Raw genomic sequence first — 24,423 nt, 5'->3', positions numbered from 1 at the left:
AATAAGGTCAGGTTCTTATTTGGCAGTTAATGCCAGAATCATCCCCAGTCTAAGCACTCTGACGAGAGCTGTTATTTTTACCGAGCTAACAACAACTGTTACGCAATGTCATGGTCCTCTGTGGCCCAACCTCCGAAGAGTGACTGCTGAGTTGGCCCTTTGGGGATTTGAACTTGCGAAGTGCAGGCTTGCCCCATGCCAGAGGCAAGTGCTTAACCTGTGAGCGATCAATGTGGAGATTATTTTAAAAAAGGAACACTCACCAGTAGATGGTTTCATTTATATTATCCTCTACAGTTGGATCTTTCCAGCGAATGTCAAGGTAGCCGCTATTGTACGTACACTAGACAAGCCTATGGCAGACCAGACCCGACATGTTAACTCCAGACTCTCTCTTCTCCATCACTATTTAAACATCCTATCACAAGTGCTCTTCAGAAAGATCACTTGTTACCTGCCAAGCTACCGAATTCTGCGACATTCTCTAATCTTGATTCAGTAGCCTTCATCTAAGCATCCTCTGAAACTTTCTTCTGCTCACCAGGTCTAACCTTCCTGTACGGTCCTCCTAGAACTCTCTGCTAACTTTGACACGGTTGACTACCCCGCATGCAAAGAAAGAAGAAAAGTCACCATCAATGTCATTGAAGATATTAATTCATCTTTCAACCACTAAACAAACAATTTATGTTTCATCTGATGTAAGTTTGTGAAACCACAAAACTAAACATAAACAGGTACCGAATTCTTGTGCATGGTAGCGCCCCCATATTGACAAGCTAATTCACCATCCTATTTCACAGGGTAACATTTACCTCCACGGTCGCTGCGGATACACAACCGTACTCCGCGTGTATAGCATGTGGGGTCTTCTTTTAGTCCCATAGACAAATTAATATCTTCTGTGAAATTGATGGGGACTGTTCTCCTTTGTTTCCTTCTTATTCCTTTGAATGTTTTACATGTGGGAATCGCAATGTCAGAAAGTGTTCTTAATGTGAACAATAACACGCAAAATACAAGAATCAAAGACTCGACTAAGGATTTAAAGAGGACAGCCCCTGATGAATGGCCAACCTATTTGGTTTTAGGGATAGAAACATGTCGGGCCTATGAGTGTGGCATAGACAAATTGAATCAAGTGCAATTATATTTGTGTGCTACCCACTTATATTTGCGCAGCCTCACCAGTAACAGATGAGCAGAGAAGAGGATTTTGTCCTCTAGTATCTGCCTTCCTTAGGCATTTGTGATACCCTCTGTATACTACGTCGGAACCACCACATATTTTATTGTGGGTCAGTGGTGTCCGCCAAACTCCCGCTTTCCTCACTTTGTCACAGTGTCAAGGGTAGGGGTCTGCAATCTTTGGCTCTCCAGTTGTTTTGGGCCGTGACTCCTATGCAGGGCAGTTTGTAGTCCATTTGGTGCCCAGGGTGAAACACTAAAATGCAACCATCCCCTCCCCGTCGCTTGACATGCGTGCCACTCCCAAACTACACTCCCCGGGTTAAGGAACTCCTACCCAACGGCAATAAATCCCTGCTATACAAATTAAACCGGTTTTATTACATTGTGATTCAAGAACTTTGCAGTCATTCCTCAGACAAAGCAGAGTACACAAACTGTAAATACCAGTCTTAGTTTTTAAAGTTTTGTGTCAATTTTTAGTCTGTTAAGGGCACTCTCCTTGACTTTGCTGCTGCGATTGCGCCGCCCCCAACCCCAAGCCTCTGCTCTTTATCAATTTCCCCATACCCTGCCCCCAAGCCTTGCAATCTGTTTTCCCTACTCTGCCCTCCTTAATTCAGCAGTGGGTACAGCTCCCGCTGTGCTGCACGCAGAGCTTCAGTAACCCACAGCATAAGCACACGTGAAAGGGAGCTGAGCTCCATTAACTCTCTGCAGAGTGCAATGGGAGTTATTTGGAATTTGGTCTTTCAGTTTGGGAGACGCTCCATGAACTCGCATGCGGATGGGTGGTTCGGGAGAAGCCATTTGTAACAGGTGAGAACTGTAATTGGTGCCAGGGCATTTCAGTCCCCAGTCAGACACACAATGGTGGAACCGATGTACACACATTCTTTGTTCAATGACAGCCGGACACAAAAGGTCGAACTATTCTCCTGGACGCCTCATCGTATGTGCCCTCTGAGTTGTATGAGTGGCGGCCTCCAAAGAGGGGTTCACAGTAAACACTCCACTGAAACAGCATGCACCCATGCCCCCTAGTACCTCACCACTGCTTCCCATTCTAAACTCTCCTTGATTCGCTTCTGAATCAAGGTTTCTGACGCTTTTAGTGCTGCTCGCCATCCTGATCTCCATCCCACGCTCTCATGGGCTTCCATGATGCTGCCCTGGGAATGGATTGCCTACTACCTGTCTAACCCTGTCTCCATCCCTATGAACCGCAGCCCCTCCTCTGCAATGGCCTCCCAGTCCAAGCTCTCCACAAGCATCAGTCCTTGTCCCCGATGCTCTCTACACCGTCTCTCAATCCCTCTCCCACAGTATCTCTCTCGCGCGCGCGCACTTACTCAGCAGGTTTTTTTTCACCTTTGGGTTCTCATATCACCTTTTTTTGCTGACAACACCCACATGTTTTTCTCCTTCTCCTCCTGCACCCCAGAGCTATCCAATCGTACTGCTTACTGCCTTGTCACCACTGGATTACACTTCGTTCTGCAGTACTCTACTCTTAGAAAACTGTGGTGATCTTCCTCCGAGCTCCCAATATCTCCACCTTTGACCCCTCCCCTGTCTCATTTTTACCTATTCTATTGTAACCTATTGCCCAACACTTGCAACGAGAGGGTTCTCTTTGATAGTGGCATCAAACTCCAGCAGTTCAACCTCTCCATGGCAACAGCAGCCTGGCTTAACCTACTCACCACCTGAAAAGCCTTGCCGCTTCACCGCTATGCTCTACTAGAAACCTGATTTCCTGTCTCGTCCTCAGCAGGCTTCATTACGGCTCTAGCCTCCTCATGGGACCTCCCCTCTACTCCATTTCCACCCTACTGAACTTTTCCACACGCATGCTCTCCAACCACCCATTATCCGCCCCTTACGCCCGACACCCATTGCCTTAGTGTTGGCCGGCTATGCAGCACCTCTCACCCTTTCAGTTCCTTAGATCTATCAATGGGATGTGCCCCCCCCCACCTAGCTGATATCGTCACTTACCCTCTACCCTGTGAACCTTCCTAACCCTCCCTGCTCCCTACCTATCCTGTGCTGCCCCCCACTTTCATACCTTCACCCTCCTATTATTGGAAAGCAGTGCTCTCTGAAGTTCAACTCATTAATACTAGTCCAGGCTTTAAGAGCTCCATAATAAGGCGGTTCCTAGTCCACCTGCCATGTTAGGTGAAATGCTTCATGAATGAATGCTCCATCCCGTGGCACTGCTCTGCTGAGAACACCGGCCTGATCCTACACCGGTGAAGCTCTGTGGGTGGAATGGTGTGCAGACTCCTTATGCTCCATCCCGTGGCACTGCTCTGCTGAGAACACCGGCCTGATCCTACACCGGTGAAGCTCTGTGGATGGAATGGTGTGCAGACTCCTATGCTCCATCCCGTGGCACTGCTCTGCTGAGAACACCGGCCTGATCCTACACCGGTGAAGCTCTGTGGATGGAATGGTGTGCAGACTCCTATGCTCCATCCCGTGGCACTGCTCTGCTGAGAACACCGGCCTGATCCTACACCGGTGAAGCTCTGTGGGTGGAATGGTGTGCAGACTCCTATGCTCCATCCCGTGGCACTGCTCTGCTGAGAACACCGGCCTGATCCTACACCGGTGAAGCTCTGTGGATGGAATGGTGTGCAGACTCCTATGCTCCATCCCGTGGCACTGCTCTGCTGAGAACACCGGCCTGATCCTACACCGGTGAAGCTCTGTGGGTGGAATGGTGTGCAGACTCCTATGCTCCATCCCGTGGCACTGCTCTGCTGAGAACACCGGCCTGATCCTACACCGGTGAAGCTCTGTGGATGGAATGGTGTGCAGACTCCTATGCATCAGTTGCCTCCTGCTTTTTGTTGTGAATATTTGCCTGTTTTTAGGGATTGCATGTCTGGCTCGCCACAGACCTGCAGGAATGCTTGAACAATGGAGGTTCTTATCGGTGACTCCACAAGTAGACCGGGGTGCAGAGCCGTAGGCATGGTAGGGCCTGAGCGGGCAAGGCCCACCCAAAATCTGTTAATGCCCACTCTGCAGCGCTCTGTGGGCATTTACAGATGGCAATGTCACTGCCGTGGGCCCAACTCCTTTAGCTTCAGGACCCACTTGTTCGACAATCCTGTCTACGCCTACGCCGAGGTGACTGTCCTCCGCCAATGAGATCTCAGGAGGGTGTGCATTACATGACCGCGCATAGCAGCAGCAATCTGTGGAATGGAGATTGATGATGTATGTGCTCTGGGGTGCTGCAGAGGCCCTAGTTTATGCAGGTGTATGTCAATGCTACTGCCCCGTTGGTTGCGTTCCTTCCATCGGTTACTCTATAGTAGTGATATTTGGGCACGGTCTTGGCTGCTGGGGTCTTCAGCGCAGGGCTCCTGATATCCCCGCCCTCGACAGTGGCGATCCTTGCTTCCGGCTGAGCCTATTAGACTTGGGATCCAACACTCAACAGTTGACATCATCTGGTACTGCTACAAGTCAGAAGGGTGTAATTTCATGGATCTGAGGTCAATCCCTTTATGGCCCAGTGGGAATGAAGCTCATGTCCCAGCTTTGGGCATCCAAGCGCATTCTCTACGGACCCAAGTCTACTGTTGGATGGTCAGCTCAGCTAGACCTGTGCAAGAACCCTTTCAGTAAGAGCACTGATCCCTTGTTGAGAAATGGAGGTCTTCGTCTATGTCCCACAAAAAGGGACTCTGCAAGACCTCCACCACAGCCAGCTCAACTGTGCTGCCATTCTGGCTGGAACAGCTACCCTGGGAAACGAGAGAGAGTGCAGCAGACACCCGGAAAGTAATTTTTGGCATTGCGCTGCCAGCAAATATAATTTACAGACAACAGGCTACGTATTGAAATGAGCAGCTGTGCTGCTAAACTACAGGAGCAGATGGCAACGTTAATCCTGCGGTTTGGGGATCCTTTGAATGAGACTTCTGCTAGAGGGCCCTGGCTTTGATCTCTGTTCGTAAATGAATCTTGCTTTGTGCCCCCCCCCTTGCCGGTCAGGACTTCTATGCTGAAGTATGAAAAATACAGAAAATAAGAACCGAACCCCAATTTATTCCACTTACATACTTCATAGTGAAATTGCTGTCCTCAAAATAAATAATTTGAATTAAATACAATAATGCCTTACTCAGTGGTGATAGATTGTCTAATGCGCATAACGTGGTAAATGGTCTCGGTATGATTTTTTAAATTCTTACCCTGTATTTTCCTCAAGTTGCCTTTTCCCTGAGTATTCCTCAAATTGCACTGCTTTACTTTTTTAGTGCATTTCCCTTCAATTTTGAGATTTTTTTTTCCCTCAAGTTGTCAGTTGTTTTAATTTGTATTCAGATACCGCCCAACCTCAAGCCTTAGTATTTAAATCACACGATCAAATTGCTCCTCCAGAAAAAAGGGTACTCGGGGTGGAGGAAACCCCTCAAAAGATGTGCTGCAATTCGAGGAAATGATAGGTACCCTTCTGCTCGCGCTCTGCTCACCCTAGGGCTTAGCATGACATTCATTTGAATGCAATATATGTATATATAATTAGTGTGAACGCCTGTGTACACGGGCCAAGTGCGCGAGGAGAGAAAAAAACACATTTTTAGGTTTTCATTAACACAGTAGGAACACTAGGTATCCCAGGACAGCAGCTCCCTCTCAGCGGTGACAAGAGGCAAAGCGGGCAGTCTCTACTGTGCATGACTGCATCTGACAAACATACGTTATCAGTTTGTGGGATACAGAAGATTGAATTTTCATTTACGCATAGGACCACTACACATTTCATAAGGCAACAGATCCCTCTAAAGGTGACAACAGGCGAAGCAGGCAGTCTCTACCGCGCATGACTGCATCAGACAAACATACGTCTGGCCTGTTATTATATTGTATGATATGGGGCATCTTTTGGCAGCCTTAAACGGCACTTCACATTGACGGGCAGCTCTGGGGCCGAGGGAATTCAACAAGTGCAGCTCTGCCAAATGTATGCCCATCTGAGCTCTTTTGAACCATGAACCCCCAGTGGCGCTTTTTCTAAGGGCTGGGCCGGGCTGCTGGGGAAGACCTGTTGAAACTGTCAACGAAGAGTTTAAAAGGAAATGGTAGCAGCCAAGGGCCACCTTGATGTGTTGTAGCTCCACCCTCCTATGCATGGCGTGAGAATCACGGATCATTCCACCCCCTCCATCTGCAACGTGAGGGGGTGGAATTCTGTCTGGTAGCAGCATCATGGTCCTGTAGGCTGTGCTGATTGGGAATTGCCCCCATGGAGCGCCCCTGCTAAATGCGTTGCTCTCATTGGCGCTAAAGATACGCACTTCTTTTAAGGGAGTTTAGTTGTTGGTAACCAAATGGAAAGCATCAAACTGGCCATGACTTTGTTGGTGGTCGCCAAAGGATTGAGCTTTTTCGAAGGAATTGGAGACAGAAAGTTACTCCTATGTCAAAAAGACATGTTGATGGGGAGTCCCACGAAAAAAGATGTACAAAGAAAATCCCTTTCATCGCCCACCCACAACCCCTTTATATCCAGCTGAACGCTGTTTCTTCCCAATGTAAGCTCGGTGACTTTCGGCTGAGCAGTAGCCGGAAGCGAACCCTGGTCGCTCCCAGCATGCCCTCAGTTCACTCTTACACTTCCTCCATCCGAGTTTTTAGAGGACTGCAATCTGCCAACCAGCAAGAAAATGGTACTCTGGAGAAAGGTTTTGGATAGAATGTTTTTTATTAATTTTGTTTGTGCACACACCCTATTTTATCAATATGAGTGCTGTATGTGAAAAGCAATTCTAATGGAACCCTTTTCTTTTTTTTCAGGAAAAACTGGTTAAATACATCAGCAGGCAACTTCAATGCAAACTCCACGTGCCTCCAAGGGAAAGAACAGCCGCACTGAACAGCTACCCGCGAGTCTGCGACTGGCTGCACACTGTCGGCGTCAGAAAGGAGGCTGTGAGGGTGAGTTCTGTATGCTAACTCAACATGGCCTTAATACCCAGGGGGCAAAGTGTCGTTGATACATTGGTACGCTGGGTCATTGTTTGCACATGTCCTCTGATGTGCAAGCAGCACTACTTAGTTTTCTGCTCAACTGGCTGTGCGAGGCACTGAAGGGGGTCGCCTCGCTGACCCATCAAGTCATCCTTTGGGCTCCAGCAGAGCAGTGATGGAAGACCCAAGTGTCTCCAAGCATTAGTAATGCACTAATTGTTAATATTTTTTTTTTAAAGTGGTTTCTACCTTTTTGTCCCGTGAGATTCCCTCGTTTGTTTATTGTATATCTTGCGTGCTTTGCACCACCCTATGGCTAAAACCAATTCTACAGAGGCAAGAGAGAAGGGTGTTTGGGAAGCAGAATATATGGTTGCCACGGCAACTGGCAACGCTTGTGGTATGTAAGGACTAAAGTACCAAGTATTATTTCTTGGGTTCTCTGCCATATCAACCAACCAGGGTTTCTTTAATATATCTGATCCAATCAGTTTCCCTGTGTAGGGGGAAGGGGTCTGTTTTGAATCGGGGTGTGGGGTCTCAGGCTGGTGTGAGGCATCCTGGAGTGGACGCAATTTTAGGGTCAGGCAGGCATGGTGTGCATCCCCCAGCTGTAGGATTGCTGGACTCCCAACAAGAGGCGAAACTGCGTTTTTAAAACGTAGTCCACTCAAATTACCCTCACAATGATTGCAGCACAGCTGAGTAATGCGAACGTGCCTAATCTTGACTGGAAGACTTTTTAAACGGCAACCGTGATACATTAAAAAAAATAAAGCAAGATGGGATTTAGTCTGCGTTTCATCTGTGCATTTGAATGCACTCGTGCTCTGGGCCACTTAAGAACTGTGTTAATGTGCCCAGCTGCATCTGATCACAGCGCTGAACACGGTGCACCTCGCGTGGGAGAAGTCCGTGGTTGGGGGAGATCACAAGCCAAACTAAGGGGCCGGCTAACAAAGGCTGGTGGTGCTTTAGAATAGATCTTGTCTGCATGAAGGTGGCACTAAACTGGGTAACCTCATTCATAAATCCGTAAAAAGGTCATTGCCCACAAGTGTTGCTGCCATGACTGAGCCAAGATTCCATCCATTTGTGGTGTCTGCTTTATAAATGGTCATTGTTAACATTGCTTGTGGGGCAACACTAATACCTTTGAAACCATATGAGAATTGAGCTTTGTTGTCTAGTGCAGATGCACCCACTTTTGGAGCTGATAAATATAAGGCATAGTGATGCAAAGGGATTTTACTCGGGTGCTGGACCCCCTTCTGTAAGTTCTTTATCTTCTTAGCAAAGTGGTTTGGGGCGATTGTTGGCTGCAGAGACAATTAAATGTGTATTAACTAAAGCCAAAGGGCTACCAGGCTTCTATGTTGGTGAGACATTGAGGATGAATTTTCCTCAAAGATATTTCCTTCATCCACAGGTCAGGGCTTTGAGTTAAATTCGCAATTCCTCTATAAAACCTTGCTTTTACAGGGGATTCTGAAGGCATCCCTTCTATATAAGGTCAATCCTTGCAAATCTTGAGTTGTTTTTCAGGCTTTCATTTAGGCTCGACCTTTAGCTTGGCTCATGAGCTTAGTTCTGCCCTCTGTGCGGCAGCTGGTAGGGTGGGGCCAGGATATCTACACTGGATGCTTCTCAGGTGTTCCTCATAACGCGCAGGAACCTCTTGAAGCACCTAGTGAATGCTGGAGAGAGGTGGAGGAACATCTCTTCACATGTGGGCATGTGTGGAGCCCATTCCTACTAGATGGGAGATAAACGAGGCCTTCCCCCTTCTGTAATGTCTTGGCAGGCTGAAGAACGATGGTTTGGAGGCTTGCCCAGAGCTGTGCCCGTGGTTGAGATTAGTTCCAAACCTTCCAGCCATCACCTTTTGGTGTTGCTGTGGAGATAAATATCTTAGTCAGACACATGCATGTACTTCGGTTTGGGGGATTTTGTTATGACCTTTTTGTCAACAACTATTTTCTGATGAAAAAACGAAACCCCATTTGTATGATGCTTCTTTTTTAGTGTAGGCACCCCTCACGTTCCAACACCGTGCTCCATCGTTTTGCTTTCTCCCTGTCTTGAATTAGATGATGGGACCAGCCTCAGACTGGCCTATAAGGCAATAGGACCATGGGCAAACCAGAAATGCAAAATGGTAGTGTGGACCAGTTTTTTGTGTCAAAGTGGGCCACTTTTCTGGCCCATGTGGGCCAGTTTGATGAGTTACTTCGCCATGCAGGGAGTAGTTCTGACCAGTGTTGCTGAATAAATATTCCATGACATGCACAATTTGCATCACATTTGATCAAAAACCATTTGCAACTGTGAGCCACTTTTTCATTGGGGCCCGAGACCATTTTATGTCCCGGGAGGGCCCTGGACCCACCATTTAAACATTCTTCTTCCCTTCCAAAACCAACCACACCCACCACTATGATTTATTTTCCTTCCTGATGCTTTTCCCACTTCCATTTCTCCATCCCTTTCTGGTTTTCCCAAACTCAGATGTGAAGTAAGTTAAATGGATATAACATTTTCAGTGCTCTAAACTGACCAGGTTTTTTTTAAAAATAAGGTTTTTAATTAACTTCCCCAACTTCCCAAAAAGTTTTCCAAATGGTTAAAGTTTCTCTTTTGGCATTCGAGTAATTTTTGTTCGTTTTTGGGGGCGGCTGGTTCCTTTACTAGGAATTTTTAAGTTTTCAACGATATCTTTCCATTAACATTTTTTACGGCCCACTTTTTATATTTCTACTAATATTATTGTTTGAGGTTCGATTTCGTAAGCACAATATATATTTTAAATTTTAAAAAAATCCAACATCTAACCCCATATGAACAAAAAAATCTGAGTGAGCCTGGCCCTGCCTCTTCCACTATTCTGACATATTTGCAAAGTTCTGTAAATGTGAGCTATGTTTTAAGTCCTGTGTTACATAACCTACCATAATGTAAAAAAAAAAAGCATCCCGTTTCCATAATTTTCTTCAAACATAAATCTAACCCTGTGGAGCAGGGCACTGGCATCCCTGTACATTGCATATGCAATGTGTGGTATCTGGCATAGCGGCCGCCCGACACTGTTGGTGTCCTCGCTAAGCTTGGTTCTGTAAGAAAAAAGGGGAGTGGAGTTTATTAGTGTGTTAAGTAGTGAGCCAGAGACAATAAAGTGTTCAACAGCGGTTTTATTACACGGCTCACCAGTCTTCATGTTATTGTAAGCAAAACCAAAAATACGGGACTTCCTCTCCAAGTAAATGCAGCTTTACAGTTCGTATCGGCTCAAGCGTGGTCTTCACAAGGCCGTTTCTTTTAAATAAATGTCCCGCACTTCCTTCAGTGCTTTCACCAGGCTTGCGGCTGTAGGCTTTCCGAGACCCAGCCCACTGGTCCGCCTGGCCCCAGAAATCGAAGAAACATAAGACAAACAGACACCTCCCCGTGTCCGTCCTCACGCTGCTTAAGGCTCCTTTCCCTTCAGGCCCTTCCTCCGCTGCGCAGCCGACTTTGACCACCGGTCTGGTAGGACGTTCTCCCGCAGTTTTCTCTCCGCCCTAGTACGCCCACTGGTACTCGGGACTGGTCTCGCTCCACTCCGGGGCAGCTCCGTCAGCCTCCTTCCACACCTGCAAAACAAGACCCCCCTCTGAGTGCTTTGGTGATGCTTTTAACCCAGGTGCCCCTCCTCCCTAGTGATTACCACCGGGTGTTCCCAGCAACGGTTTCCCCACACCTGCTGCTAATTCCCCCCTCTCTGCCCTCGAGGTGTTAGCCTTGGTTTTAGTCACTGACTGTGGGGGTCTGCCTGAATATGGAAGCGTGTTTTCCCGTCTTCCTTGCTTATTTTCCTTTCCCCTATTCTGGCTTTTATACTGATACCGTATTTGGTGGGGCATTCTGGGATATGTAGTCCGTATGGTTTTTATTTCACTTGCTTCACTCAAGGGTAGCATTGTTTGTTCAGTTGGCTTACACCCCTCCCTGCTGTTCTGTTCCATACCCTCCCTTTGCACATTATCTCGGGTGGCGGCCACTTCTTCACCATCACATAGTGCGACAGTGGGAAAGGCAGATGCGAAACCTATGGTGTTGATGGGTGTCTATCGGAAGTACCCGGTTCCTGTGTGGCAATCTGCTTTCTATGTGTTTGGCTTAGAAACGTAGACTTATGTTATCCATTGGGAAAAGCCCAAGATCTGATGGACTATATTGATTTGGGTATGTTGGCTGTGATCTGGGAGCGTGCGACAGGGCAAAAGAGCTTACTTGTGCCTCAGTAAGTGTAGATGTGCTAACAGCTAGGCCTGTGGTGGCCGTCTGTATGGGAGACGGTTAGTCGGGAGAACAGGGTAGTAGGTCTTAGAAGGCAAACCCTGTATGCCTTCACTCCCACTCCTGGCATCTTGCATAGAGAGGGACTAGCTCACGTAGCCCCAGTCAAAACCCCTCTTTCTCTTGCTCTCTCTCTTTGGTACATTGTATCCCATGTGCAGCAAAATGAGCATCTGCGAGCTTGCAGCTGAAGGGGCGGGGGCGGTCTATAAGCTCCAGCCATTTCCCATAATCTACAGCAAAGCATTCTGGGAGGCAACATCTTTTGGTTCAGAGAAAGGGCTACTTGAAATTGAGGCCTCAGTCACCCATTTTGCTTTGCTTAGCATGGTGGTTGGCAGGCTGAGAGATGCCTGAAGGCTCACTCTACCATGCTCAGTGGCCCGCTGAGGATTCTGCCCTTTGGGGCAAGAAGCCATTTGTCAGCTTGCTCACCGCAGGGTCCAGAATCCCTGCTCATTTTCACCCCCAGGGGTCTATCCTGCTGTCTCCCTTAAGCCCCACTCTCTTCTCAAGCAGTCCAAAATGAAATCACCCCTCCACCAATAGACCCAAAATCACCAGTATAAAACCTTGCTTACAGTTTACACATTATTTTCTCTTTTCTTTACAGGGAATCAAAGTGCAGTCATTCTCTTACGGAAATGTCAGTCTGTTTTTACATGCATTGCAAAGGCAGGAGAGATGCTGGTTTCTTTTTTGCAACCAGAAAAACAGAGTTATACCAAGTACCAATCCTAAGAGTAGTAGTCTTTATTTATTTTTATTAAATCAAATCAAATTACTCGTTCCCCACCTGGCATTTGACCTGGGACCTGTATCTGTGAATTAGATCATCAAGCAAACTTGTCCCGAGATTAAATGCCCTCTTATTGTAGCCGTTACCACAGCCCTCCCAATACATCATAGACCAGATTGGTTAAGTCCTCTGTAATAGGTCTTTTCAAATTACACATACATAGAACACTAGTGTAAGGTGGTCTATTTGCAATATCAGGATGGCTGTTAGTTTGTCTGTGTTTTATTGTCCCCATGACAGTATTTGCAGTGTTAGGGTCTTGCTCTCTTCTGGCTTGTCTTTTCCTGGGGTTTGTGCCCAGGCCTCTTCTCCAAATAGTCTTCAGGTATTAAGGACTGGCACACTTTCTCATCCTTTTGCTTGCTTGGCCAGGGCATCGCCCTTCTTTCCCCGCCTTCTGCATGGCTAGTTCTTTAGTTTAGTTCTTTAGACAGGGTTTTTCCTTTTCTCTCTCCACTCTTTATTCAGAACTGCAGCTGTTTTTCTCTCTGCTTTTTTCTTAGCCCCTGCCTTTACCTTTGATTGTTGCACAGGGAAGAATTACTTTTCCCTGTCGCACCTGATGCTGCATGGGAAAGAGGTGCCGCTCTCCCGTAACTCTTCTCTTTTAGATGGGAAAGATGTTTCTGTTGATTTATTAAGGTTTCCCCATAATCTTCCTTCCCCATGGATCTATGGTTGTGTTTTCCAGTTCAGCTCTGGGGTTTCTTTGTGGGAGAGGGGGATTCTGGGAGATAAAGCCCATATTCGTTTGCTCCTTCAAAAAGGACTGGGAAACTTTTCTGTGTTCTTAAGATTCTCTCCTGATATTGTTTTCTTCAAGTAACTGATGATATCATGCCCAGGTTCTTGTGGATGAGCGTGAGTTCACTTTGTGACACCTGCAGAATGTAAGAAGCGATAGTTGATCGGACCACTGGTTCATAAACTGGGTATCTTGGCCATGTTTTACCAGAACTATTTCAGAAATCCTTCTAGATTCATGTATAATGGTGTTTGAATTGAACATAGATAAACTAATCCATTATTGCAATACATGTTTATTGAAAGTCCAGTGCCTTACATGTAATCGCAGATATATAGTGTAATTTCTATCCTGTCCTTGTCTTAAACGTGTTTCAGGCACAATGCACTTAATCAGGGCAATGCATTTTGAGGTTCACCTGCACCAACATTTTCTTTAGGCATGCCTCTCATGTTCGAATTGTCTCTGCCTCTTTTCTGCCCCTTGAGAAAGATAGTCATGGCTGGATTCTGCAGATTAACTTCCAGAAGGGCCCAGCCTCAGCCCAAGAGGAATCCAGTCTTCCACACCTCTATTACCCCATCCCTGTAAAGTTCTGCACAGGCCTCTAGAACCTTTAGATACCCCAGTCCATTGCATTGTTCCCAGAGAAACCACAGTTTAAGACCAACACTCATTTGCAGTTCCCAGAATTCCTCCCAGCTTTCTTTTCTATAGAGCCCTGCCATTCATGGCTATTCGTGGTAGGGTTGAACAAGGAGAGGAGGTGTCGCTTGCCTGTTCCTGTGTGCAAAAGAGTTGGTTTAATCCAGGTGTTGCGTGTAAGGCCTCAAAGCTTGTTGTGAGGCAGGTATGGTATCAAGAGAGACACAGACTCAAAAGCAACCATTTGAAAACCGTTATCATCAAACTTTGTGGAGTTGGTGCAATGCCTACCTGGCCCTAACTCTAAGGGGATTATTCCCTCACCTGATGCTTCTAAGGACCGTCGATGTCCAACAGTCCAAAATCAAAGTTCGCCTGTGTCCAGACCTATGCTTGCCCTCACTCTTAAACCAAATGTGTTAGGGGATTTTCTTAAAGGGAAAATGGAGACTCAACAAAAAAGAAAGCAAATGTAAACCACAGCTGGTTTCAGGTAGTCTTACCATTAGGTGTAGTTCTTCCAGTTCCAAATAGTTAAAGTTAAAAGGGTTGCCGTTGGAACCTTCCAACCAGGGCTGTTGTCGTAAGTCAATAGAGTTCACAATGTCCCTGGACCTCCTGATGTTCCCTTACCCAAGCTTTGATCCTTGCAGTTCCAAACAAAAAAAAGACGCAGTTTCTGTTAAGCCTCTCAGGGCTCCCTTACCCAAGTCTAGGCCTCCTTTGACAAGTTCAGCAATGTCTTTAGTGGGCCTCTTGGGGTACCCTTCCCCAAGCCTGGGACCCTTTTTATGAAGTTCAACAAACAAAAAAGTTCCTAATTTCAGGGTGCACTGTTCAATGTACAGCTCTTTCGTGGGGGTAGTATCGGAGACTTTCGAGAATCCGCGTCTTTGCTCCTCCTAGGCGTGACCACTCTCACCTGTAACCCCTCTCCATATTCTCTAGCACCTTTTCCTTTTCTGTTCCTCTTTCACTCGGTCCTTTTCCACTTTACTGTGCTTCCCGCACACCTTTATCTGTCGTGCACACTTGCACCTTCTTTTCACCTTTCTGTGCCCTTTTCACACTTCTCCTTACTTTTCACTGTGCTCTCTTACATCTTCAGTTTTTACAATGCTCCCTTGCACCTTAATTTGCCTATTTACGTGCCTCTTGCACACTGTGTATTTCTTTCAGGTCGCTTACACCCACTTTCTCACTTTCGGGTTCCTTGCACCCTTCTCCTTACTTTCCAGTCTCTCTCACACCCACTCTTGGTTGTTTCCACGCCTCCAGCACGCTTTGCTGTCTTTCATTACTTCAGCGCCTCTAGCGCACCTTTTCTGACATTCCGCTTTGCTTTCTTTGACTGCTTTCCAACTTTCGCTTGCTTCGCTCTGCTTTCTTTCATCTCTTTCCAGCTTTCTCTTGCTTTCACTCACCGGGCTCTTCTCTCAACAATGCTCTTGCTCCCGCTCTAGCCACCCGCACGCTACTGAGATTCTCTCTGTCTCATGAGACTCACCAACAGTAGCGTGGCGCGGACGAGCAGCTCAAAGGGGTTTGGTTTGAGGTCAGGGTCTAACAACCTGCCCCTTAGTCACCCTTGGGACTGGCACACATCCCAAGGGAAACAAGCATTTCACTGCACACTGCCAGCAGGGTACAGGCTGCCTCACTACGGTTCCCTGGAGACACGGCGCCCTAGCCACACTGCAGCCCCTCATGAACACCCGACCAGCGTCTCGACACCATTCCCCTCCAGATCCTCCAAGCTTCTCTTCCTGCAGCTCCCTTCTCCTTGGCTCCTCTGGTCCAGTCAATATCCCCAGCTCGTTCTCCGATTCTGGCAGAATCACCCCCTTTTTTTTTTTTTTTTACTGCAGGTGAGTCAATTGGAGTCAGGTGTGCACAGGTGGTGAAATGTGCCTTACCTTGCCTGATTCTATTAGTGGGACAATTCAATTCAAAGGTGTTGGATGGTAAGCCTCACTTTGTATCCCCATGTTGTTTCGATGGGTAATCCTGCTTGCTCTCAATCGCCTCTTCCTCGCCCCAGTATTTATTGGAAATGGGGAGGGGGAGATGGGGTGTGATTGGAAATACCCCATTAAGACAGAGGGAGAGTGGGTTGGTGTATCATTGGGAAAGGGGGAAATACCATGTCTCACTCTTGGGTATTCTCCTCCCAATCACCCATGGCCCTCCACTCAGGTGATCTTCCCTCACTTGTCCACCCCCCAGGATTGGGATACATAAGCAATGGCCCTTCCCTGGCCACCTGAATGGAGGATCCCGGAGGAGTAGGTGGAAGAATACCATCAGGTTTCTCACATTGCCCCCCCATGAACCAAAGGAATTCTGGCATCAATGGGACATTTCACACAAGTGTGCCAGACTTTTTCAGTATACCTCCCTTATATTGGACAGCTGCCTGGCTAGAGGGTCGGCCTACAGTGCATATTTACTTTGACTTAACTAGTCTGCCATTTACTTTACAACCGTAGCACTAAATTAATTTCTCTCCCAGTGAACTTCTCTGCATCCCTCATGTAGTACAATTTAAATGGGCCATGCATCATTACATCACCAAAGATGGCAACGGACAGCACATGAACAGCACAGACAGTGCTTTATACTCCTCCCACATACTGCACAACTCTCGTAAGTGAATTTGCCCTCCTGGACAGGCCATGCAGATGCAGCTCTTGCAGCTTTCACTTCCTGGTCCCTATTTCCTCTCCCCCACTGTGCTTCCCCCACATTCACCTTCATTATAAAGCCATCCCTTGGTTCTGCCGCTGTTGCTATCCGGCCATTCCAGATGACACCTCTGGGCTTTGCAGGGGGTGCCTAAATACTCTACAAGACCATGTTGGCCTACACACTTCAAGGTCTTTCCAAGCACATCTCTTGCCCATGACACAGCCATGCTTCCACTCATTTTAGTACTTCCTTCTACGGTACTAAGAACAGCCATCACTGGAAAACTCCTTGTTGACACACTTCTTACATTCCCTCTTCATTATTATTATTATTATTATTATTATTGTATTTAATGAGTGTGTACCTGGCTTCCAGAAGCAACAGAGCGCTTTACAGAGTTATAAACCAATACAGATACAGAACGCAGTGCTTTACAGAGGTATACAACACTACAGATGCATAATGGAGCTCTTTTAGAGTTAACAGAACAGATATACAGCAGGGGTAGGATACAGAGGCGCACAGAGGAGGATGGGTACAGGGTAACGGGGAGGAGCGGAGTGAACTGTGTCTAGCGAGATGGGTGGCGCAAAGGGGGACGTGATGGTCTGGATGTTGAGGAGCAGAGACTCCTTAAGGAGGTGGGTCTTGAGTTATTTTCTGAATTGTTGGAGCGTGGGGGCGAGACTGATGGTGACGGGGAGGAGGTTCCATAGGGCCTCATTACAAGTATGGCGGTAAGGCAACAACGGTGCCGGTAGCGCTAACTGCACCGTTGCTACCGTACCGCTGTACTAAGAGTTCTGCTCGTGGGAGCCTTTGCAGCCACCAGGACTAACCTGGTTGCTGTACTAGCACCCACAAACAGAACAGAACTGTAGCACCGGTGCCGTTATTAATGGTACCGGTGCTACCACCTTGCCCATTGTCATTCAGCCCTATGGGGCTCAAATAAGAATGGGGAAGAATTTTTTCCGGCGTCCAGAAAAAGGCAATTACCGGGTCCGGCAAGGTCGGAATGACCCAGTAATTGCCCATTTCTGGCCGCCGGAAAAAAATGAATACCGGCGGCAGCCTCGTAATGAGGCCCATAGTCTTGGGATGTAGGCAAAGAAGGCTTGTTTTCTGGTCCTTTCCTTTTCATGCGCTGCCCATCAGAGATGCTGTCTTTCTCCGCAAGGTAGGTAGTGCATTCAGTGGGAGCCAGGGAAGGTTGATGAGGGCCCAGGAGATGTGGTCATATCTGCGTAGACCTTTGAGGCATGCAGCCACGTGTAGGACACTTTTCAGGGGCACAAGGGAGGATGATAGGAGGCCTTCGGGGAGGGTGTTACCCCCAACCAGGTGGGATAGGACCAGTGATTGAGCAATTCGATTTAAAGCAGTGTCCAGTGAGGCAGGGCTTGACTTTGCGCAGGAGGGAGAGACGATACCAAGCTCTCTGTTTTCTTAGTTATGCGTGTCTTGAAGGAGAGGTGTTTGTCGATGTGGAACCCGAGGTACTTGGCAGGAGGTGAGCTTAGGTCTGAAGTCTTCAGGGTTCATGGTTGATAGCCAGGTCTGTATGTCTGGGTGTTCGGTGTTGGTGACGGGTAGGAATTCGGTCTTGAAGGGTCTTTTCATGATCACCCTTTCTTAACTCACCCCCTTCCCATTGTATCTTCCCACTTTAAGTTTCATGCAGCCTTTTCCTATTCTCTCCCTCACTTTTGCCCCTTTTTCCTTTCTTCTTTCTCCATAGACAATGGTGTGGTTACCCCGGGCGGGGGCATGATGCACCAGTTTCTCGGACAAGTGCCCCTGCCGTACAGTTACTTCTGTGGTAATTGGCGCTGTTTAAAAGCTTCATAACATAGAGATTGCTTGTTTTTAGTAAAATGGGACTTCTGTGCGATACTCTTGGTGGTATGAAAATGAACCTTTAACGAATGATGCATGTGCACTCTGGCTCCCTCAGGCCTGTGTTGCTTGGATTGTCTTATGCATGAAGCGCCTCTTGGAAGTGCACCTGAACGCTAATCAATGGCAACATCATTTTTGGGGATTATGTTTAACGCACAAGGGCTTCGTCCCTTGTTGCAATAAATGGATAATGGATCGGTGTATCTAGATTGAGCCTGTGCAGCCGAGCGCTGTCGGCACCTTGTGCCGTAGTCCGTTCTTCTAGACATTGACATTCTTAGCGACAGGGAGCAAACCATCGACGTCTGCACCAATGGTCTTTTCAAAGGGCGACAATAAGCCGCAGTTTGATGCGTTTGGGGACATAGGCTGAGGAACTCCAGGACGGCCTGTCGGATATGCAGGGGAAGGTTACAGCAGGACATCTACCCACGAAAAGGTATAGTGTTAGTACTGCTTGACCTCTCTGCTGCAGGTGACGCCCTTGACCAAAACATCTCTTCGTGGAGATGGGTGGTACATTCGCCTTTGCATCAGTCCTATTGAAGTCCATTAAGACAGTATGAACCGCACAACGGAGCACTGATGCTTGCATCCAAGTGCAATCCATGTGGTGTCCTACAGGACTCAGCAACGTTTCCGTTAGCTATGTGCACCGTGGCCAGCAAACCGTGTAGAAAGGCGCTATATAAGGCAACGTTTCAACGTATATGAAGCCTCTGGTAGATCTGCTTCATTGGCTGGGCGAGGGATTCCGCGCCAGACCCACGCGGCCCAGTATTTGCCTTACAGGAGACTACAGTGAGCAAAATGAGCAACTGCACTGCACGTGCTGCTTAACTGAGGCTTGGAAGAGGAAAAACAGGTTGACGTTGCAGTTTCACGTCATGGTAGCGGTCCTCAAAGGCGCAATGCAATTGCTGGCCGATGCACGCGACGGGAGCACAGGAGGGCAGAAGGCTGGCCCTGCAAGCATCGAAGCTGGCTCCCTTGCCAGGGCGTCAGAATGCACCGAAATGACGCCACGCCCGAAGAGGCATGCGCGCTGCGGCCCTGGCTTTTAACGAGCTCAGCCTTGCAGACCCACTTCTCTCTCGCGACAGCCTTGAGGCTTAAACCGCAACAGCTTTCCCCGGTGACGCCGCAGAACGTCTCTTTCGGAACAGTACATTGCGGCCATCTGGCAGGCAGTTATCAGTCCAAGTTCTGCAGTTCGGCTTGAAACATTTTCTGCAGAAACTCTCGTTTGATTGATGGCTTGGTATGTTACTTGTCCTGGACAGCAAGCATGGGTGTGCATCTGCCCTCGCCGTCACCTCGAGGTGCTAACCCCGCCCACTGTAGAAATACAGCCTCCTGGCCAGAATTGTTTGGCTCAAGATATAGTTTTAAAAACAGTAAAATAACAGTTATCCTAATCAATTTGAAAACAGTCCACATCAGGCCTTCATGCAGAAAAGCAATTCTGTTTATTGGATAGTCCCAAAACCACTGCAGTAAATGTTAGGGTGACCATATTTAAAAAGTAAAAAACCGGGACAGGGCAACTAGCATAAAAGTAGGACTAACTCTTGAAAGTGGCTGTCAAGGCACTACACTTCAGTAGCGGTTGGAGGAGAATGCAGTTTAAGTGTTACTGTTAAAATAAACATATGTTATAATTAATTTATTGCAAACTAATACTATCTTAAGTTGTTAAAATGCAACATTTCTTCTGTGTGAGATTGTGCACTCATGCCTGTCAGCTATAAAGACCGACTATCAAAAACCGGGACTAGAGAAAGGGGGTCAGAGCAGCAAAAACTGGGACAGTCCTGGAAAAACCGGGACGTCTGCTCACCGTAGTAAATGTACAACTCAGCAAAACTATATTTTTAGTTGAACGTTTCTGCCTTTGACCATTCTGCCCCATGCATTCAAAAATCCATCTTCATTGAATACTTTATATAGTTTAGTGCAGCTTTTTAAAACGGTCAACATTATGAGATATCCACGAGAAGGATCACTAGAGAATGGGGGGTGGGGAAGGGCTACCACCACCTAGGATTTATATTGTGTCACTTCACTGAACTTGGAGGCCACAGGACCCAATGAGCTGATCAGGCAGCCAGTAGGAGCAGCAGCCCACAATTTCCCTGATTACTCAACATATGAAACATACTTTCTATTAGTTCCTGGCAAGGGTCAATCAGATTGTAACAATCAATCTGATTGGCCCTAGCTGTGCCGTTACCCGCCCCACAGACTTGTCTGCTCCCGATACGTGCCACGTCCTGCGAAGTTCCTTCCATTTCTCCGACTGGCCACCATGGAAAGGGAGAAGGTACTTCATGTAGTCCATTCCCTCCTTTACATGGCAGACATTTTCATTGTTTACCTTTTTTCTATATTTTTCATGGCCACTATGGAAAGGGAGAAGGGACTATGTGTAGTCCCTTTGTTTTTCGTTTCATGGTGGCTATTTTCATTGTTTATACAGAGGTCAGCCCCTTCTTTTTTGTTCACGGTGGGCCTTACTTGCAAAATAGGGGAGTACTTTAGAGAGAACAGAACTGCGAGTTCTAGGTTACCCCTCCCTCTCTTGTGCAAACATATATATATATATATAGTTACAAATATTATTAATACTGGGAATACACACATTTGCTCTCCAACCTGGCGCTCTTTTAGAGGTAGTAGTTAGAAGTCTCTGGAACGAGCTCCAAATATGCTCCTTTTTCAGTAAATGCTCAGGTCCAGTAATGAAGATGGTTTAAGATACATTATCACAGTTTTTGGAATCGTTTATTTGCCGCCCATTCCTGGTGGCTTTTAGTGGTCAGAGTTTGCTATTAGGGTTTGAAATGATTTCCATTATTGAATCCCACTACAGTTATGCTGGTAGGAGCGGGTTTTAGGTACAGGTTGCTTTGGTCCTAGAGTAATTTCTGTTCTGCGATTATAGTTGTCGACTAAGGTGGGTCAAAGACAATTTCTTATTTTGGCAGGAATTGTAATGGCATTTAGGAACCCATGAAGATAATTTACTGGAAGCAAGCATTTGCATCTTTTGGAAACAAAACTTTACCATACATTGAAGGAAATGGAGTGTTGATGTGAGAATTATAAAGCATTTTTCATACAGCAGACAACTAGATCTAGTCCTAATTGAATTATCAGTGATTGGGATTATATTAATATTATTAGCATATTATTTGATAAATCAGAGCAACTCCACAACAAGAAGAAAATATATCGTATTGGCACCTGCAGCAAAGTGAATACCGCTGAGAATCTAGTGCACCAGGAATAATCTGATCAATACAAAGGGTGTGTAACTTTGAGAAATTAGCAAGATTATTAATCAGGAATAGTATATTGTTAAACTCCTACGGTTAAGGGATATGGTGCACCACAATGTCATTTCCGATGGGGAACAGCTAATTTCATATAAATTGATGAAAATGGTTCCAGCTGTTTTATGGAAACTTGTTGGGTGTGGACCAACCAGTGATGATTGAAAGCATGTACAGATATGCATACGTTTAGAAAACACATTCTATTGGTAGTTATGATATGCTTGCAGGAATTTAGTTTAAGATGATGCACATTGATCATACAGTAAACTTGTCTTTATTTAATCAAATTAATTGTGAATTAGAACTTTGTCGAGTGATGTGTTTATTTTATTTCTTCCTATATTTCCCAGTTTCTTTTGCGTCAGAACCTTGATATAAACTATCAAAGAAAGAAGAAACAATGAATTTATTAAATATTGAATTTTAATATTGATATGTGCCAAATCACCCACACTTACATCACTGATTACTAAGTCCAGAAGATCCAAGTTCTTGAAACACACATTGGCGGCTTATAAATGAATAAAGACACTGGTTTATGAATGAACTGAGAGATGCTTTGCTAATAACTTTAGTAGGATCCTGTGCCTACTAATGCGTTGATGTGATCCATTTTTGTTTGTGGTAGAGGATTTGGTGATTACCATACACAATGCATTTTACAGGGATTGCACACATGTTTTGATCTAGGTTCTGGCACACTTTTAGAGGTAGACGATGGAAAACTCTGGAACGAGCTCCAATGACCTTCTGGGAACATTCCTGTTTGTTGCTGTTTGTTATGAGGGTTTTAATTGATTCCATTTCAGTTATTCTTCATGAAGATGAGATTTTTAATTGCCAAAATAAAATACCCAATCTCGCTATAGTCGAAGAGAAAGTAGAATTGTGCTGGCAGCGGTTCTCCACATCAGTTGTCAAAATGTTTTCCCTTTCAAAGAACACAGGACCCTTCTTGAAGTGTGTAGGACCATCAATATTCTGTGTCCTGTTTCTGCCCCCTGCAAATTCTACAAAGGTTGATCTATTATACATATATATATAGTGATTGGCACATATATAATGCCGGGGCGAGACACGGCAGGACTATGCTATGGGGCGGCATCACATGAAAGAAGGAAACGGCTGTATGGTTGCAAGGACCTCTGTGACATTGTGTGGCATCTGTTCGGACTCTAGATGACATACGGTCCGATTTTGTTAGATTTAACTAAAACCATCGGGATGCTTAATTTAATCAATATCCACTTTTGGAATGCACAATCTCATGGAGGCAAATGAGACAATCAATTGTTTGAAAGCAACCACTCGCCTGAAAGAATCGGTTTGGCCAAAGAAGGACGCTGAGCGTTGCCCTCAATAGTTGGGGATTTTTCAATGGCTTGTGTAGAGAAACGAGAAAGAGGAAGATGTTGGACTCCATAACGTGTTTATTTTGCGTTAAAGGGGACGGGGTTAGGTGGGGGAGGGCAGGCACATCCTGTCAATAACTAACTTCTCTGCTACTCCTTGTAAATCAGGTATGCAGCAAAAGGTTTTATGAACTTTGCCGGCCAAACATAACATGAGAATGTTGCCCGCCAGTGATGTCACACATACACAGCAACATTTTGCACCCTTCAATGCATTTATTCTGAAGTTTCCCAGAAGATCGCAGCTTGACTTCTCATCATAGTGGCATCAGCCTTTTACAATGGAGATGACCTTCACAGCTATGATATGACAAGTTATTTATAATGTCCTTAATACCCAGAGGTTTCTAAGCGCGTTCCCCGGGATCAAACCTGTGGTGTACCGTGTCATCTTGCTTCCAAGGTGAGCACGTTGCCCCTGAGCTACCCTCCCGAGACTCTTTTTTTAACAGGGTTACCCTAGAAAGATCATCATCATTCTCCAGCATTGGATCTTTCATGGATTCACATGCATAGAATATTCCCTGTCGTCAGATTGGGACCGCTCGGTACACATATATAGCCTTTTCCTATAGGAAAACTTCTGACACTTTTGTGTCCTATCTACGTCCTTTTGGGGCACGCATACGCATGCCCCGTAGGACGTTGCGGTATAAGAGCCCCGCACCGCGGCTCCCTTCAGATTTCAACCGTCTCCAAAGTAGTGGGAGCTCCTTGCGTCGTCTTACTATTTTGTACAAGGTTGTGTACTTGGAGTTGGAGTTAGGTGAATTTTTCCTTCATGTCCGGAAAGGCGCTGTTCCGTCCGTCCGTGCGTGACGTGTGGCTTGAAAAAAGTTTACGAGGGGGATGGACATATGGATTGTATATACTGTCTCCACCCTCATCATTCGGCTGATAACTGTGACATATGCAAAGGGTTTTCTCAAAAGACCCTCAAAGACCGAAAATCGATGGCTGGTGGCATGGTTGAATGATGGAGCGGGGGCATACCCCCCTTCGGAGGTAGGCTCCACACAATCGGCAAAAACATAACACCGCGCTGTATCGTCGGAACCACCGGCCAAGAAATCTCGACCGGCGGAGAAAGAGTCATCTCGGAGTCATTCAGCTAGAGAATCTTCGATGAGAAAATCATCATCTTTGTCAAAAAAGCATGACAAGGAAAGGCCGAAATCCTCCTCGGGCGATCACCATAGATCGACCACGAGTTGAGAGTCGAGTAAAAGCAGGCCAAGTGCAGAAAAGGCGGGCCAAACCTACTGTCCCGGGACAAAGGTACGGTGTGGCATCACGACCCGGACAGTCTCAACCTCACAGCCTGGCTCCTGACTTTTCGGAATTTGGTACCTTAGACGTTTCGGAGGATTGCCA

The 24,423-nt window shown here is 46.5% G+C and overlaps 1 protein-coding gene across 1 annotated transcript in view; it reads left to right on the top strand.

Annotated features, from left to right (window-relative positions):
- Window positions 1-24,423, top strand: part of KSR1 (kinase suppressor of ras 1) — a 736,034-nt gene that overhangs the window by 254,159 nt on the left and 457,452 nt on the right. Inside the window, exon 2 of the mRNA XM_069614610.1 lies at window positions 7,012-7,152. Within this exon, the coding sequence (XP_069470711.1) occupies window positions 7,012-7,152 (141 nt within the window). The remainder of the gene's footprint in view (window positions 1-7,011; window positions 7,153-24,423) is intronic.

The sequence above is a fragment of the Ambystoma mexicanum genome, chromosome 9 (genome assembly GCF_040938575.1).
Source record: "Ambystoma mexicanum isolate Mex_15411 chromosome 9, UKY_AmexF1_1, whole genome shotgun sequence".
NCBI classification, from domain to species: domain Eukaryota; kingdom Metazoa; phylum Chordata; class Amphibia; order Caudata; family Ambystomatidae; genus Ambystoma; species Ambystoma mexicanum.
Note: the sequence above shows the minus strand (reverse complement) of the source record. Positions and strands in the feature narration are given on the sequence as shown.